The 14572-nt window shown below is 56.8% G+C and overlaps 3 protein-coding genes across 5 annotated transcripts in view; 1 reads left to right on the top strand and 2 right to left on the bottom strand.

Moving 5' to 3' along the window:
- KIF7 (kinesin family member 7) overlaps positions 1–2493 on the bottom strand; it is a 14151-nt gene extending 11658 nt beyond the window's left edge. The window contains exon 1 of the mRNA XM_014944310.1: positions 2378–2493. Within this exon, the coding sequence (XP_014799796.1) occupies positions 2378–2493 (116 nt within the window). The remainder of the gene's footprint in view (positions 1–2377) is intronic.
- On the top strand, positions 1787–5601 carry LOC106889395 (ras-related and estrogen-regulated growth inhibitor-like protein). The gene is made up of 4 exons (XM_014944323.1): positions 1787–2645; positions 3075–3128; positions 3570–3646; positions 4217–5601. The coding sequence occupies exons 1-4, from the start codon at positions 2492–2494 to the stop codon at positions 4640–4642; spliced, it is 711 nt and encodes a 236-aa protein (XP_014799809.1). The 5' UTR covers positions 1787–2491; the 3' UTR covers positions 4643–5601.
- Positions 5602–5818: 217 nt separating this feature from the next.
- On the bottom strand, positions 5819–12885 carry PLIN1 (perilipin 1). 3 transcript variants are annotated; one of them, XM_014944268.1, is made up of 9 exons: positions 12795–12885; positions 12068–12126; positions 10168–10366; positions 9939–10021; positions 9318–9570; positions 8890–9125; positions 8197–8349; positions 7365–7601; positions 5819–6901 (listed from the first exon to the last, which is right to left on the bottom strand). In XM_014944268.1, exons 2-9 carry the CDS (start codon positions 12110–12112, stop codon positions 6530–6532), a joined length of 1578 nt encoding a protein of 525 aa, XP_014799754.1. In that variant the 5' UTR covers positions 12113–12126; positions 12795–12885; the 3' UTR covers positions 5819–6529. The 3 variants fall into 3 exon arrangements, with proteins under 3 accessions (XP_014799754.1, XP_014799756.1, XP_014799755.1); XM_014944270.1 differs by having other exon boundaries at positions 7365–7598; XM_014944269.1 differs by lacking the exon at positions 12795–12885 and having other exon boundaries at positions 12068–12492.
- Positions 12886–14572: the final 1687 nt, after the last annotated feature.

Raw genomic sequence — 14572 nt, 5'->3', positions numbered from 1 at the left:
ACCCGGGGGGGCGGCGGGGCGGGGGTGCTCCCGAGAGGCTCCCTCGTCCGTGAGATGCTCCACCGCTTGTGGGATGCTCCGTCGCTCACGGGAGCCTCCATCTCTCGAGAGATGCTCCACCACTTGTGAGACACTGCGCTGCTCGTGGAACAACGCTCCGTCACTCGTGAGATGCTCCATCTCTCAGGAGACAACACTTCATCACTTGTGAGATGCTGCACCACTTGTGAAACAACGCTCCGTTACTCATGAGATGCTCCATCACTCAGGAGACAATGCTCCACCACCCCTGAGACAACAGTCCATTGCTCTTGAGATGCTCCACCACTTATGAAACAATGTTTCATCACTTGTGAGATGCTCCACCACTTGTGAGACACTGCACTGCTTGTGGAACAACGCTCCATCATTCATGAGATGCTCCATCTCTCAGGAGACAACACTTCATCACGTGTGAGATGCTGCACCACTTGTGAAACAACGCTCCGTTACTCATGAGATGCTCCATCACTCAGGAGACAATGCTCCACCACTTGTGAGGTGCTCTACCACCCCTGAGACAACACTCCATCGCTCTTGAGATGCTCCACCACTTATGAAACAACGTTTCATCACTTGTGAGATGCTGCACCACTTGTGAAACGCTCCATCACTAATGAGATGCTTCATCGCTCAGGGGACAACACTTCATCACTTGTGAGACACTGCACTGCTTGTGAAACAGCATTCTGCCACTCGTGAGATGCTCCATCACTCAGGAGACAACGCTTCATCACTTGTGAGACGCTGCACCTCTTGTGAAACAACGCTCTGTCACTCGTGAGATGCTTCATCACTCAGAAGACAATGTTCCATCACCTGTGAGGTGCTCTACCACCCCTGAGACAACACTCCGTCGTTCTTGTGATGCTTCACCACTTGTGAGACACTCCACCACTTATGAAACAATGTTTCATCACTTGTGAGACAACACTTCATCACTTGTGAGATGCTACACCACTTGTGAAACAACGCTCTGTCACTCATGAGATGCTCCATCACTCAGGAGACAACGCTTCATCACTTGTGAGGTGCTCTACCACCCGTGAGACAACACTCCATCACTCTTGAGATGCTCCATCACTTGTGAGATGCTCCACCACTTGTGAGACACTGCACTGCTTGTGGAACAACGCTCCATCATTCATGAGATGCTCCATCTCTCAGGAGACAACACTTCATCACGTGTGAGATGCTGCACCACTTGTGAAACAACGCTCTGTCACTCATGACATGCTCCATCACTCAGGAGACAATGCTCCACCACTTGTGAGGTGCTCTACCACCCCTGAGACAACACTCCATCGCTCTTGAGATGCTCCACCACTTATGAAACAACGTTTCATCACTTGTGAGATGCTGCACCACTTGTGAAACGCTCCATCACTAATGAGATGCTTCATCGCTCAGGGGACAACACTTCATCACTTGTGAGACACTGCACTGCTTGTGAAACAGCATTCTGCCACTCGTGAGATGCTCCATCACTCAGGAGACAACACTTCATCACTTGTGAGACGCTGCACCTCTTGTGAAACAACGCTCTGTCACTCGTGAGATGCTTCATCACTCAGAAGACAATGTTCCATCACCTGTGAGGTGCTCTACCACCCCTGAGACAACACTCCGTCGTTCTTGTGATGCTTCACCACTTGTGAGACACTCCACCACTTATGAAACAATGTTTCATCACTTGTGAGACAACACTTCATCACTTGTGAGACGCTGCACCTCTTGTGAAACAACGCTCTGTCACTCATGAGATGCTCCATCACTCAGGAGACAACGCTTCATCACTTGTGAGGTGCTCTACCACCCGTGAGACAACACTCCATCACTCTTGAGATGCTCCATCACTTGTGAGATGCTCCACCACTTGTGAGACAATACTCTGTCACTCATGAGATGCTCCATCACTCGCAACAGACTCCATCTCCCGTGAAATGCTCCACCACCTGTGAGACGCTCCACCACCTGTGAGGTGCTGCACCACTTGTGAAATGACGCTCTGTCACGGTTGAGGTGCTCCACCACTCGTGCAATAACACTGCATCAACTCGTGAGTTGCTCCATCGCTCACAAGACGCTCCACCACTCCTCACAGGCAGCTCCCCGGTCACCGTGGGGAAGGAACAAGGGGCTACGTGGCTCTGCCAAGGGGCAGCATGCTTGGGGTGCTGGGATGCAGTTTGTGGAGCAGCTGGTGGATCCAGCCGGTGGTTCCTGGCCTCCTGCCGCCCGGGGGATGGCAGGGCCGGCTCTGGGCACTGACGTACGTTTGTGACGATGTGAGCAATAACAAAGTTCTTCATCTGGCCGCCCGCAGCTCTGGCTGTACCGCCCCTGCGGGGAGGGGTATGGCCCTCGCCGGTCCCCTGGGGGCCGTGGGAAGCGCCGGCTCCTGTGCTGCGCAGAGAGGAGCCGCAGACACCGCTGGGACTGCAGACCAGGCATGACCACGCTTGGCATGGGGCTCCGGCTCCCGCTGCGCCGGAGCGCCAGCTTCACCCCCGACCACCCTGCCCTCATGGAGGTGCCTGGCCCCACCGCCCTGAAGGTGGAAGCAAACGTCCTCGTTATGGGAGCGGACAACGTGGGGAAATCAGGTAAGAACCGCCCGTGAGCTGGGAGCAGGGGGTTCCCGGGCAGAGAGAGACCTGCTTCTCTCCACAAAAAAGAGCTGAAACCTCTGCAGCAGGGTTTGGAGAAGAAGCTGCAGAGAGCAAGCTGGTGAGATGGGGCTGAGCTTTCGGGTGTGGTGGTGGCCAAGGTGGGGAGGCCAAGCACAACCTTGCAGGCAGTGGGAGAGCAATGGGGGAAGGTTATTTTCGGCTGAGCTGGGCTTTTGCTGATGCTCTCCTTCGTGCTGTGCCTCCACTCCGCTCCCAGACGCACCGGGGGCTGGGAGAAAACCCGAGGTCGCTCCTGCTAGTGGGAGTTTGCAGGGGGAGGGAGCCTGACTCTGCTCTGGATTTTAAAAGGAAAATCCTTCAGGTTTAGGGTTGTTCTGATGATCCTCGTTCTCCTCTCTGCAGCTCTGACTGTGCGTTTCCTCACTCGGCGCTTTATCGGGGAGTACGGAGACATGGGTGAGTGTTGGGCCATGGGGTCAGGAGGTGACACTGCTTCTGCCCGGAGGGTTTCCTTGCTTCCCATCCTCTCCCGTCTTTCTCCAGAGGCTTCGCCTGCTCCTGGGGGGCTTGATGGTTGTATTTGTTCAGTGACCCATCTCTTTCCTCTAGAACTGCTTCTCTGGGTGTGAAAAGTCCTGAGTGGCAGCTGGTGGCACCAGTGTGCCTGGACCGCATGCTGGGGTGGAGGCAGGCTGGGGCAGTCACAGCCCTGGAGGTCACCATGCTCTGCGTGGTTGTTACTGTACAAAAAGAGCCCCTGGACCTTGCCTTGTAGAGCACGGTCTCCCAGGGTGGACGTGACAGGCTTGTCCCCAGGAGAGGAAGACCTGGGTTGAGGGAGCTATCTCTTGGGTCCATGAAGACCAATGAGATCTTCGTTCTCATTTTTTTTGGCAGAATTCATCTACAGCCACAACCTGACCGTGGATGGCCGAGAGATTCTCTTCCATATCTGGGACGTCCCCAATTCCCAGGTAAGAAGGCTCCGCTCCCATCAACCCATTTTCAGCCCGGGGAGAAAAAAACCCTTTACTAAAACTTAGAGAGGAAGAAGCATAACCTGGGAGCTCCAGCTGAGCACAGCTCTTGTGTCAGATGGTTTTTAGGTGACCAACCTACAAACCTGCAGAGCACAGGGCAGCAGCATCGCTGGCAGGGTGGGAGTAGCCATCGAAGCCCATGGTCCTCTGGCTGAAGGTGTTGGGGCTGAAGCATTAACATTATCAGCCCAGACTGAGCACAGGGTGGTGCTAACGACGTGGAAGTGCTGCTCTGAGGTTGCCACGCAGTTATCAGCTACAGCCTGCAGTGCTTGCCAGCTGGGTGATGAAGTGAGGGCAGTGATACTGAACCCAGATCACATCCCCGTGGTGAACTCTGCCAGGTCCCGCTCTGCCTTCATCTGTACTCCTCTTCCTCTCTGCCCTTCCACTGCTGCTCACTAGCCAGCCCTGTCCCTATGGGCTCAGGATCGCTATGCCCTGTGGTAGGAGGTGTGGAGGGAGGGACCGGGGTAAAGAAACCTTCCTTTTCTCTTTCCCTAGGAGCATGCAGAGGAGGGCTCCTCGGAGGAGAAGCGAATCCAGTGGGCAGACAGCTTTGTCCTGGTCTACAGCATCTGTGACCGTGCCAGCTTCAACATCCTGCCTCTCAAAATCCAGTTCATCAAGGCGGCCAAGGAGGGGCAGAATCAGGAGAAGGTGCCCATCGTGATTGTGGGCAACAAACGGGACCTGCACCACCAACGAGTGGTGTCCAGCGAGGAGGGCCGGCTCCTGGCCCTCTCTTTAGACTGTGGTTTCTACGAGGTCTCTGCAGCTGAGGCTTATCATGGGGCCCTCATGGTCTTCCACGGACTGGCCGAGCGCATCCCTGACACCAAACTGGCGCTGAAAAAGGGTACGGGGATTCGTGGCATCGTCAAGACCGTGTCGGCCGTGTTTGCCCGTAAGCGAACGGACTCCCTCTGACCTATGGCATGGGTGTTGCTTCTCTCTGTGCTGCCCGGCTGGACCAAGCCTCCTCCCTGCGTGCCCGTGGAGATGGTGTGTGTGTTTCCCTATGTACGATGGGTCCTTCTCACGTTGGGGTCTGGGTGTCCTGCCACACACAGACAGTGCTGTGGACTGTAGTGCCTTCCTCTTGGCTCCATGATGGGACAGAATCTCTACTCTTTGCTGTGCCAGCTTTTTAGGTGCCTCCTGCTTTCTCCTTCCATCCTCCAACACTGGAAACCACCAGGTGATTTTGCCACCGCTCCAGGCAGCATCATCCCCAGCTCCTTCAGCAGGAGCTGCCTGTGCTGGTGGTGAGCAGGGAGGACATGCTGCTTCTGCCTGGCTGCCTGGCTCCTCATCCTTCTGCTCCTACCCTGGCATCCTTATTCCTGTTGAACACTCATCAGGGTCCTCTCTGGTAACCCTGGAGCATCTGTGAGCTGACAAGGTGGGGGTCTCTCTGCCAGGTTCCCACATGTGGATCACCATGTCTGAGTGTCCCGGAGCCCAAGGCACTGGCCAACCCTGGAAAACCTTGGTGAGGGCTGACACCTCCCATCCCACCCACCTTGCTTTAGAACCATTGTGTCCCTGGTCCTTTCTCCTACAGCTTCCAGCGATTGCAGCTGTTTCCCTTGTCCAAGCATGGGAAAAACCAGGCGTGTGGCTCGTTCCCAGGATGGGGAATCGCACCATACGCCTTCCCGAGCCACTCCTTCCGTAAGGCTGCCTGTCCCGGGGGAGGGAGGGAGGTGGGAAAAGGGGTTGTCGGGCTCATCACTGAACCCTTCTGCTGCTGGGAGGTTTGTCTCTGCCTCTCCCCAGACCCTTCCCCTGGTGTGCCTGGGAAAGCAGCGTGTTGGAAGAGGGTTTGTGTGCAGCACGGACCCTGATTTCTCTGCTGTGTTCTTCTGGAAATGCAATAAATTGTCTTTGGCAGGAAGCCCTTGGCTCCTTGGGGCTGTGAATTTGTACTTGAGGCATGGGAGAAGACACGTACTGTGCTGGGCATGAGCACCCGTTGTCCCTGCAGCAGTGACCCAAGGATGAGTGTCCCATTCCCGCTCCCTCAGCCCTGGGTTGGGTACCTCACCCCACTCTGGTCCCTTGTTTTGGTGGCTTCCTCTCACAAAGCAGCCGGGGCACGCAGCAGGTCGGGAAGGTTTATTATTGCAGCAGATACAACGAGGTGTTGCAGGAAGCCAGGCGGTCCTGTGGGAGCAAGGGGCTCCAGGAGCTCCACCCGTTGTCACCCGTCTTCTTCCTAACCCCACCATCTGTCTTACCATCATCTGGGGGTGGGTGCCCAGGGCTTTCCAACTTACGAGTCCTGCTGGTCAGTGGGAACCCCCAGCTCCACCAGAGGAGAAATCTGTGGCCAGGGATGGGTTCTGTGGGGTGGGACCAAGGGAGGAAGGATGGGGAACGAGGCTTGCTATGGTGATGTTTGATGGCTTTGCTGTCCTCCCTGTTCTGTCTCAGAGCTGTTCTCAACTTGTAGCCCAAGTCCACGGTATCTACTCAGCAGGGACCAGAGTAGCCCAGTGCAAGGTGTGGCTGGTCCCCTTTTCTCTTTTCTGGTCTCACTGCTCTTTCTGCATCTCCTTTACCTCTCTGGTCCCCTCTGGTCCCACCTGCCCCTACCTTCTCCTTCCACTAATAGGGCTTTTCATTGCCTTTATTCCCCGATCCTGGCCCCAATGCGCTCCAGAAGAAGACATCCCAAGGATGGCATGTCTACTGCTTTGAGCTCCTGTCCCAGTACAGGGGTGCGTGCGGGTGGCTGGCGGGGACCCAGGCAAAGCGTGCTGGGGCGGGGGGGTTAGAAGGGGTTGGGATGCACTCGTCCTCCCCCCTGGCTCAGTCCTTCTTGAAGGCAGGGCTGTAGAGGTTGGTGTAGTAGGCCCGGCTGTACATGGCCTCGGGGCTGAAGCGGTAGGAGCCCTCGCTCACCCGCCTGTTGTAGGGGGAGAAGGCGGATTTCCGTGGGAGGGGGCATTCGGGCTCGAAGGCAGGGCCGCGGTACAGGTTATGCCGCAGGAAGAGGGGGTCCTCGAGCCCCAGGAAGGAGAGGGGGTGATGGCCGCGGTACAGCCGCCAGTCGCCCCTCAGCTGGGATTTCTCCTCGGCGGAAGGGGCAGGAGGCTTGGTGTCCTCCTCCTTCTGCTCCGTCTCCGGGTTGGGCTTGTTGCCCCCGGCTGCCTCCTCTTCCTTCGCTGACTGCCTGCGGAGCTGAGAGAGGGGGTGAGCACCTGGCCATCCTGTACCCACCTGCCAGCCCCTCAAAACTGGGAGGACCTCAGGACAAGCCATTTTGCCCACAGAGGGGTCCCCAGTGGAGGGGATTGGGTGGCTGCAGCCCCCAGGCACCTGTGGTGGAGAGGTGGTTCCAAGGGAGTAGTGGGGTGAGGGAAAGGAGAGCCTGAACTCCCACCTTTCACCATGCCCTAGCTTGGGCATGAACCCTGTGAAGATACCACCACTGGCTGACCCGCTGGCTCTATGGGGAGGACTCACCATCATGGCTGGGGGGATGCCCAGGAGGAGGGTGGGACTGAGGTCTCCCAACAGCACCCCATGTCCCCACTCTGGTGCCTCCTGGCAATGCCTGGCACTATGGGGTGCTCATGGGAGGAGGGTGGGCAAAATGGGGTTTGCTTGGAGATGGATGGGACCTGGCTGGGGACAAACTCACCGGCACATAGCTGTACAGGGTGCCCAGCAGATGCTTGGGGGCACTGACAAGGGTACCCCCGAGCGCATCCACCGTCTCCATGGCCTTGGACAGCCTGCGGGGCGTGAAGAGGATCAACCCCTCCGCTGCATCCCAGGCCACCGCTGGGACCTTCTTCACGCTGGAGATGCCGGAGGCGCAGGCGCTTTGCAGGTTGTGAGCCACGCTGCCCACCAGCCCGGGGCCGTCCCCTGCCTGCTGAGAGAAACCATCTCAGCCATTGGCCCCATCCCACCAGCCCCACTGGACAGGACAGGGGTGGCCCTGGGCTCCCCATCCCCTCTACAACTCAAAGCCCAAGTGCTTTCAGCTGGCTGCTTTGCAAAAGCCACCGCAGCCCTTTGCAGCAGGGTCGCTCCCTCCAGCTCCCCCAACTCCTCCCAGGTCCCCGGGGACCCCCAGCCCTGGGCTGGGCTTCCGCTGCCGGCAGAGGCAAAGGGCAGCGACCCCGACCTGCTGCTTCCCGTCCCCACGTCCCAACGGAGCCGACGCTGGGGACCGTTCCCAGCCCCGCCAGATCACACCACCCCTCACTGCTGGGATCACGGGAGGTGGGATTTTTTAGAGTTGTTCAGCCTTGGGGGGGTCAGGGAAGGGGGCTGCTGGGGATGCCTCTGCCCCCCCACTAACCCATCTTCACCTCCTCCAAGCCACAGGTCCTGCCATGATTCAGCAAGGCTAGACCCCTTGTCCCCAAGAGTATGGGGGGAACATCCCTCATGCTGGGATGATCCATGGGCAGGAGAATGCTTTGGGGTGCCCCCAGCTCACTGCCCCCCCCTTTTCTCCATACCTCCTTGGTGTGGTGGTTGTCTTTCTTCCCTGCTTTCTCCTGCTTCTGCTCTGGCACCTTGCTCTGCCGCCGGCTCAGCCAGCCGGTGGTGGTGCTCTGCCCATCACCTTGGACCCGTGGCGCCTCAGGCACGCTCGGTTTGGCCAAGTTGCCCTGGAAGGAGAGCAAAAAGCCACTGCTGGTGGTGGGTTTGGCAGGTCCCGTCTGCCCCATCCTGCTTAGCTGGAGAATTTCATGGAGGCCCTGGAGTGTGCTGGCAGCAGAGGGGTTCATTTATGCACGTGGGAGGAAATCCCAAGGGTGGTGAGAAGCTCTGGGGTCTTGGCACAGGCCAGGGAAGGGGTTCCCACCACAGTGCTGAGTGGGAGAGGAGGAGACCTCCTTCTCCCCATCCTCTGTGGGCCTCTGGAGGGGCTTTTTGCTTTAGCGAGGATGTTATGGCAAGGCCGTAAATCAACAATATACATTGGGAACTGGCTAAAAATAACACTAACATGGTCCGAGGCTGTGTGTGAATGTGCCGCGGGAACTGCTGACCCCAACTTATTCCAGGGAGCAGGGGAAACCAACAGTGCCCACCACCCTGCGCTCAGATGTGCTCCAAGGAGTCTGGAATACGTCACCCGCAAGCAGAATCAGCCCAAAAGAAGGTATGAGGGAGCAGGAACACGGTGGACAGGTTTTGGCACTCACCAGGATGGGGATCCAGGTGGCCAGCTCCTGCCCTTTGGCTTTGGCACGCTGGAGGCTGTGGGTGGTTTGCTGGTAAGCACGGTGGGAGACAGTGCTAACCAAGGCGCCAATCCGGCCCAGGGTGCTGGGAGCACTGGGAGTGCTGGGAGCACTAGGAGCACTGGGAGCACTTGGAGCACTGGGCTGCTGCTGGGAGACCTTTACTGTTGACCCACGCTTCCCTTTGGGCTTCTGATCTAAAGGCAGAAGAGCACAGGCAGAAAAGCGGTGGGGGAGGTTATGTCCTGGTGGGACAACACTTCTAGGCAGCCCTGTACCAAAATCCAGGGGCTTCCTCTTGCCACATGCACCCCATGAGTGAGGTGCCACCCCATATACAGCCAGCCCTCCCCAGACACCTTCAGGTGGGATTTAGGCATCAATACTACCTGCTTCTTCATCCTCCTCTGGCAGCAGGTACTCCATCAGCTTCTCCAGCCCTCCCAGGGCCGTGTCAACCCCTGCAGCTGCCATCTGGGTCACTGAGTTCCTCCTCGTGTACTTTGCTGTTGTTTCTACAGTGTTCTTGGTGGCCTCGTAGCCCTCTGCCGCCAGCTCCATGATCTTATCCATGGAGTTCCCAATGGTGCTTTTGGCACTTTGGAGGGGGGTGGAGATGGTGCCCTTCAGTTCAGATGCGAGCTGCAGGTGGAAATGGAGAACAGTCCTGCTGGTGTGCTTGGGGTGGCATGGGACAGCCAGAAGGACCTTGGGGACCCCAGCCATGGTCATGAGGGCAGACAGCCCCAAGATAGGTGTAAGAGCTCTCTCCAGCCAGGAGAGCTGATGGTAGTTGACAGGGATGGGACATAGGATACTGTTGACCTATATTTGGGAGGGCTCCAACCATCCCCTAGGCTGCAGAAGCCCCTGAAGAAGCCCTCGCTTGGACATGCTGCACTGTTTCCCCCTGAGCAACCCATCACCATCCAGAAACAAGCCTAAGGGAGAAGTGCTGTGGGTTCTGCAGAGGGGCCAGGGGATCCCAGACTGTCCTGCCTGTGACTTACCTTGTCGACAGGGTACTGGAGGGCTGGGATCTTCTCCTCCAGGTGGTCCAAGCCTCGGCAAGCCAGGTTGTTAGCCACAGCAACTGTCTTGGACAAACGCATGGAGGAGAGTTGGTGAGAAAAGCTCCTGGGCTGTGCCAGGATGTCCCACACACTAGTGCCAGTGCTGTCCCACCAAGGGAAGCTATGGTGCCTCCCCCCACCATGTGTCCCCGGTGGATGGACTCACACTGAGGCTCCAGCCTGCGCACCACGGGCTCCACACTCCACATGGCCAAGGCGCTGGCACCCTGCACGCCCCGCTCGTAGACCTCACACACCGAGGCCATGAGCGGATGGGCCTCCTTGGTGCTGACATAGGTCTTCTGGAGGCTTTCGCAGGTCGAGCTCACCACCGGCAGCTGCAGGACCCTCTGCAGCACGTTCTCCTGTGGACAGCAGATGGGCATTAGTTAGCCAACAGCCCTTCCCTGAGGAACGCCCCATCGCCTGCACACCGGTGGCATTTGGTGTGTTGTAGTGACCACAGAGGACCTCAGCTCACGCTGGAGGAGCAGGGCATTTCTCAGACCCCATTGAGGGTCTCTCAGCTAGGTTGTGTGTGACACAGCTGTGGACAACCAGGCTGGTTGTTGCTGCTGAAGGAGCAGGGGCAGCCCAGGCAGTGTTGGAGGGGTGATGGCCCCCACTCCCCCCATCTCCCAACCCTGACTGTCCAGGCGTTCCCTGTCTTTCCACCCTGCTCTGCTGCTTCTTCCATCTGTCCCAGCCCTTGCTCCAGGCCTTGGACCAGCAAAGTCCATTTTGCCTATGTGGCATCTCTGTCCTGTCACCACTGTGACAAGCAAGGAACACAGACCTCAAAAAGGAGAAGGGGAGAGGAGCGGGTCTGTCCTTGATGGCACAAAGGGCTTTAGTAGGACCCATCGCTGGAAGAAGAGGACACCAGAGCTCTCCGAGGCAGCAAGGTACCACATCTCTGCACCCTGCTAGCATGGGTGACGTGGGATGCCAGTATAAACCAGCAAGGTGATAACTGTGTGCGCTGCCAGTGCCAGAGCACGGCTGGAGGAAGGTCCCTCAAAGCTGGGTAAGGATAAACCTGCAGCTCCAACTCCCCGCTCCTGCTCTCGCCCACCCAGCGAGGTGAGACAGCTGAGAGAGACACTGCAGCCCCAAGGTAGGAACGGGGCCAAAGTTGGCTCATCACAGCGGCCATGAGGGAAGCGCTCTTTGGGTTGCATGGGACAGAGCAGAAGAAAAAGCTGAGCTTTCCCCTGCTCCCCAGTGGGCGAGAGGCTGAGTTTGGCTTCTTGTCCCGCCTGTGACCACGACTGGACTGTGACTCTGTGTGTTTGATAAAAACTGTATTGTTTTGTGCTGTATTTGTGCTAATTTTGGCTTGTCGTGGAGCCAGCCCTCTCAAAGTCCTGCAGTTCAGCAGTCCCGGGGCTGCAGCTGCTGAGAGCAGCGCTGCATCCGTGGCAGCAGGAGGAGCAGGGGTTTGGGGTCCACAGTGGGGACACAGACAAAGGACAGGAGCCACCAGCAGGTATCACCCAGGGCTTGCCTTGCCCAGATTTAACTTTCCTGCTTCTGAACTATTTAATTCCAAGCACGCAGAAGGTTTGGCTTCTTGTCCCGCCTGTGACCACGACTGGACTGTGACTCTGTGTGTTTGATAAAAACTGTATTGTTTTGTGCTGTATTTGTGCTAATTTTGGCTTGTCGTGGAGCCAGCCCTCTCAAAGTCCTGCAGTTCAGCAGTACCGGGGCTGCAGCTGCTGAGAGCAGCGCTGCGTCCGGGGCAGCAGGAGGAGCCGGGGTTTGGGGTCCACAGTGGTGACACAGACAAAGGTCAGGAGCCGCCAGCAGGCATCACCCAGGGCTCGCCTTGCCCAGATTTAACTTTCCTGCTTCTGAACTATTTAATTCCAAGCACGCAGAAGGATTTATCCTTTCCCTGTGATGATGCTCTATACTATTGCAGGTAAAGACCCATATAAAGATAACAGGGGGACATTCGGGACACCCAGTGTGACTGGTATTCACCAGGCAGAGCTGGCACGAGCTACCCGGCGCCCTTGGCACACCTCTGCCCTCCCCTCTCTCCCTCTTCCCGCACCCACCTTGGCACTTCCATTTGGCAGAGACTGACTCCTCTTCGCCGTCATGGCCACGCGTCCACCTGCAAAGCCAAGTTGGGAGCCGCAGACCCCACTGCGAAGGCAGGGCTGGGCTGGGGGTCCCCCCACTCACTCCTGCACCCCCCCTTCCCCGGGCACGGCGGGTCCGGGACACACACCTCCCGTGGGTGCAATGGACATGGCATTGCCTAAGGCTTGACTTTTTACCAGTTAAGCTGTTAAAATAGTGACTCCACCCAGCCCTCCCCTCCTAGTGAGCCTTAACACCCAAAGATGCAAAGAATTGGTTGAGAGGCATCTAGTTTGGAAGAGCTACAGTAGAAGGCAGGATAAAGGCAGAGCTGTAAAGCAAACTTGAGCAACCAGGACACTAGTAGATGTGCACGGGGACTGGGGTGAGGGATGCAGGCTGAGATGAAGGTTGAGAAGAGGTAAGAAGGCAGGGCAGAAGCAGAGAGAGGAGCTGTGTGTAGGGATGTCCGTCCCTGCACAGCCACAGCTCCATGCAGGGGACAAAAGCATCGCAAAACACCCATCTCCACAGCTCCCGGCTGGGTGACACCCCAAAAGCACAGCTCCAGCTCCCACCCCCCGGCACAGACCCCCTTTTCTCAGCAGCAGATGAAATTCAGGAGATGTAAGGAGAGTGGGTGATCCCTGCTCTCACCCTCCTGGTCCCCGGAGCGCCCGGTGGGGACAAGCTACTCACCGAGGGACAGCCCGTCCCCAGCAGAGCAGGAGAAGAAGGTGGTGGCTGTGCTGTCCCTTCACAAAAGTCCTCTGAGAGTGATGCATGGTGCCCTGGCCACTACCACCACGAGGCCCCACCTCCCAGTTGCGCGGGCTTGGGAGCTGACGGGTTGTGTGGAAACTGGCCAAAGAGCTCCCTGAAGCCACCGTAATTTGGAACAGATGACGGCAGAAAATCCCCTGCCTTGTCTTCCCGGCAGAGCCCAGAAGCTGTGGCACAGCTGGGATCCACCGGGGTTTAATGCCACTCCACCAAAAGAAGATGAAGTCACCCTTGGACCTCACCACCTCAAAAGCAACAGATCATGAGAAGCCAGGGAGAAGGTGAAGGGACAGGCAGGGTTTGTTATGGACAATGGGAGGATGATCAGTGCAGAAGATAAAAACATTCCCGTATTTCTGTAGCCTGTGTTATCCCCTGTGGAGGACCAAGGTCCTATCCTGTTGGGAAACACAGACCAAAAACATAGTTTCTCTCCCCAGAAGGATTCACTAAGCACAAGGAGCAGAAGGCAGACATGGGGGACACATCCTGCACAAAACAATCTAATTTGGCCAGGTCTCCACAATTTCTAAGGGAATCCACCGAGGATTTTGGTGAGGAGGCTTTAAGCTGAGGGTCAGGGCAGACATTGTATTTGGAAAGCACTAGGCATTTAGAGTAGAGAGAAATGGAGGAAGAAATCAGGTTGGGAGTGATGTCTGGAAGGCACCTCATCCAATTCTTGATCAGAGCAAGGCTAACCTCAAAGCTAGATGAGGCTTCTCAAGGTCTCATCCAGTCAAGTCTCAAAAATCTCCAGGGACAAGATTCCCAACTCTATCTCCAGCGCTAACCACACTCATGATAAACCATTTTTTCCTTATATCCAACTGGAATTTCCTCGGTTGCAAGTCAAGTCTCAAAAATCTCCAGGGACAAGATCCCCATCTCTCTCTCCAGCACTAACCACACTCATGATAAACCATTTTTTCCTTATATCCAACTGGAATTTCCTCGGTTGCAATTTCTGCCTGCTGCCTCTCATCCTTGCTCTGTGCACCTCTGAACAGAGTTCCTGGTCGAGTCTGCGCTGGTATAGTATGTGCTCCATGCCCCTGAAGGTCTATGAAGCCTCTCTAAAGCTCCTAATGGTCCTCCGCTGGACTCTCTCCAGCTTGTCAACATCTCTCCTGTGCTGGTGGGGCCAAAACAGGACTGGGTCCCCCAAATATAGCCTCACAAGTACTGCACGGAGAGGAACAACTGCTCCCCTTGACCCACCAGTGATGCTCTCACTACTGCTACTCTTTGGTGGCCAGCCTGCCTTGCTGTGTGGGGGGCACCCTGCCAACTCACATCCTCATGAACAAATCTGTTTGCAGTACCGATTGAAAAGAAAGAAGATACCACCTATATGAAGCTGAGATGGGTTTTGGTTATTGACTACGGACATCAGGGATGAACCACACTCAAGCGATGAGGACAGGATGGTGGAAAGAAGACAAAGGCCAGAGGACAAAGCACTAACCATGGGGCTTGGTGCAGATGGGAGATCCAGGCAGCCTGCTGATACAAGGCTGCTGCGTGTCCTGGACCACCCAAAATGAGGCAGGGAGACCCTCAATGCGAGGCTCAGCATGAGGGGAAGCCCAAACAGCAGAGCCAAGTCCTCAAACACTCCCAGCTGCCCTGCACAGGACACGGAGGTGTGCACCCAACACAGCTCCATGGCTCCCAGCTCCTGGTTGTGCTCC

Source organism: Calidris pugnax, unplaced genomic scaffold (genome assembly GCF_001431845.1).
Source record: "Calidris pugnax isolate Ruff unplaced genomic scaffold, ASM143184v1 scaffold70, whole genome shotgun sequence".
NCBI lineage: Eukaryota > Metazoa > Chordata > Aves > Charadriiformes > Scolopacidae > Calidris > Calidris pugnax.
This window is presented reverse-complemented; position numbering and strand designations above follow the sequence as displayed.

Excerpts from the sequence above, each read along its gene's own strand:
- LOC106889395 (XM_014944323.1), top strand. The coding sequence starts at position 2,492 with ATGACCACGCTTGGCATGGGGCTCCGGCTCCCGCTGCGCCGGAGCGCC. Across the intron at positions 3,129-3,569 it reads CGGGGAGTACGGAGACATGG|AATTCATCTACAGCCACAAC; the intron begins GTGAGTGTTGGG and ends TTTTTTTGGCAG. Across the intron at positions 3,647-4,216 it reads GGGACGTCCCCAATTCCCAG|GAGCATGCAGAGGAGGGCTC; the intron begins GTAAGAAGGCTC and ends CTCTTTCCCTAG.
- PLIN1 (XM_014944268.1), bottom strand. The coding sequence starts at position 12,112 with ATGACGGCGAAGAGGAGTCAGTCTCTGCCAAATGGAAGTGCCAAG. Across the intron at positions 9,126-9,317 it reads AGAGGAGGATGAAGAAGCAG|ATCAGAAGCCCAAAGGGAAG; the intron begins GTAGTATTGATG and ends TTCTGCCTTTAG. Across the intron at positions 7,602-8,196 it reads ACAACCACCACACCAAGGAG|CAGGCAGGGGACGGCCCCGG; the intron begins GTATGGAGAAAA and ends GGTTTCTCTCAG.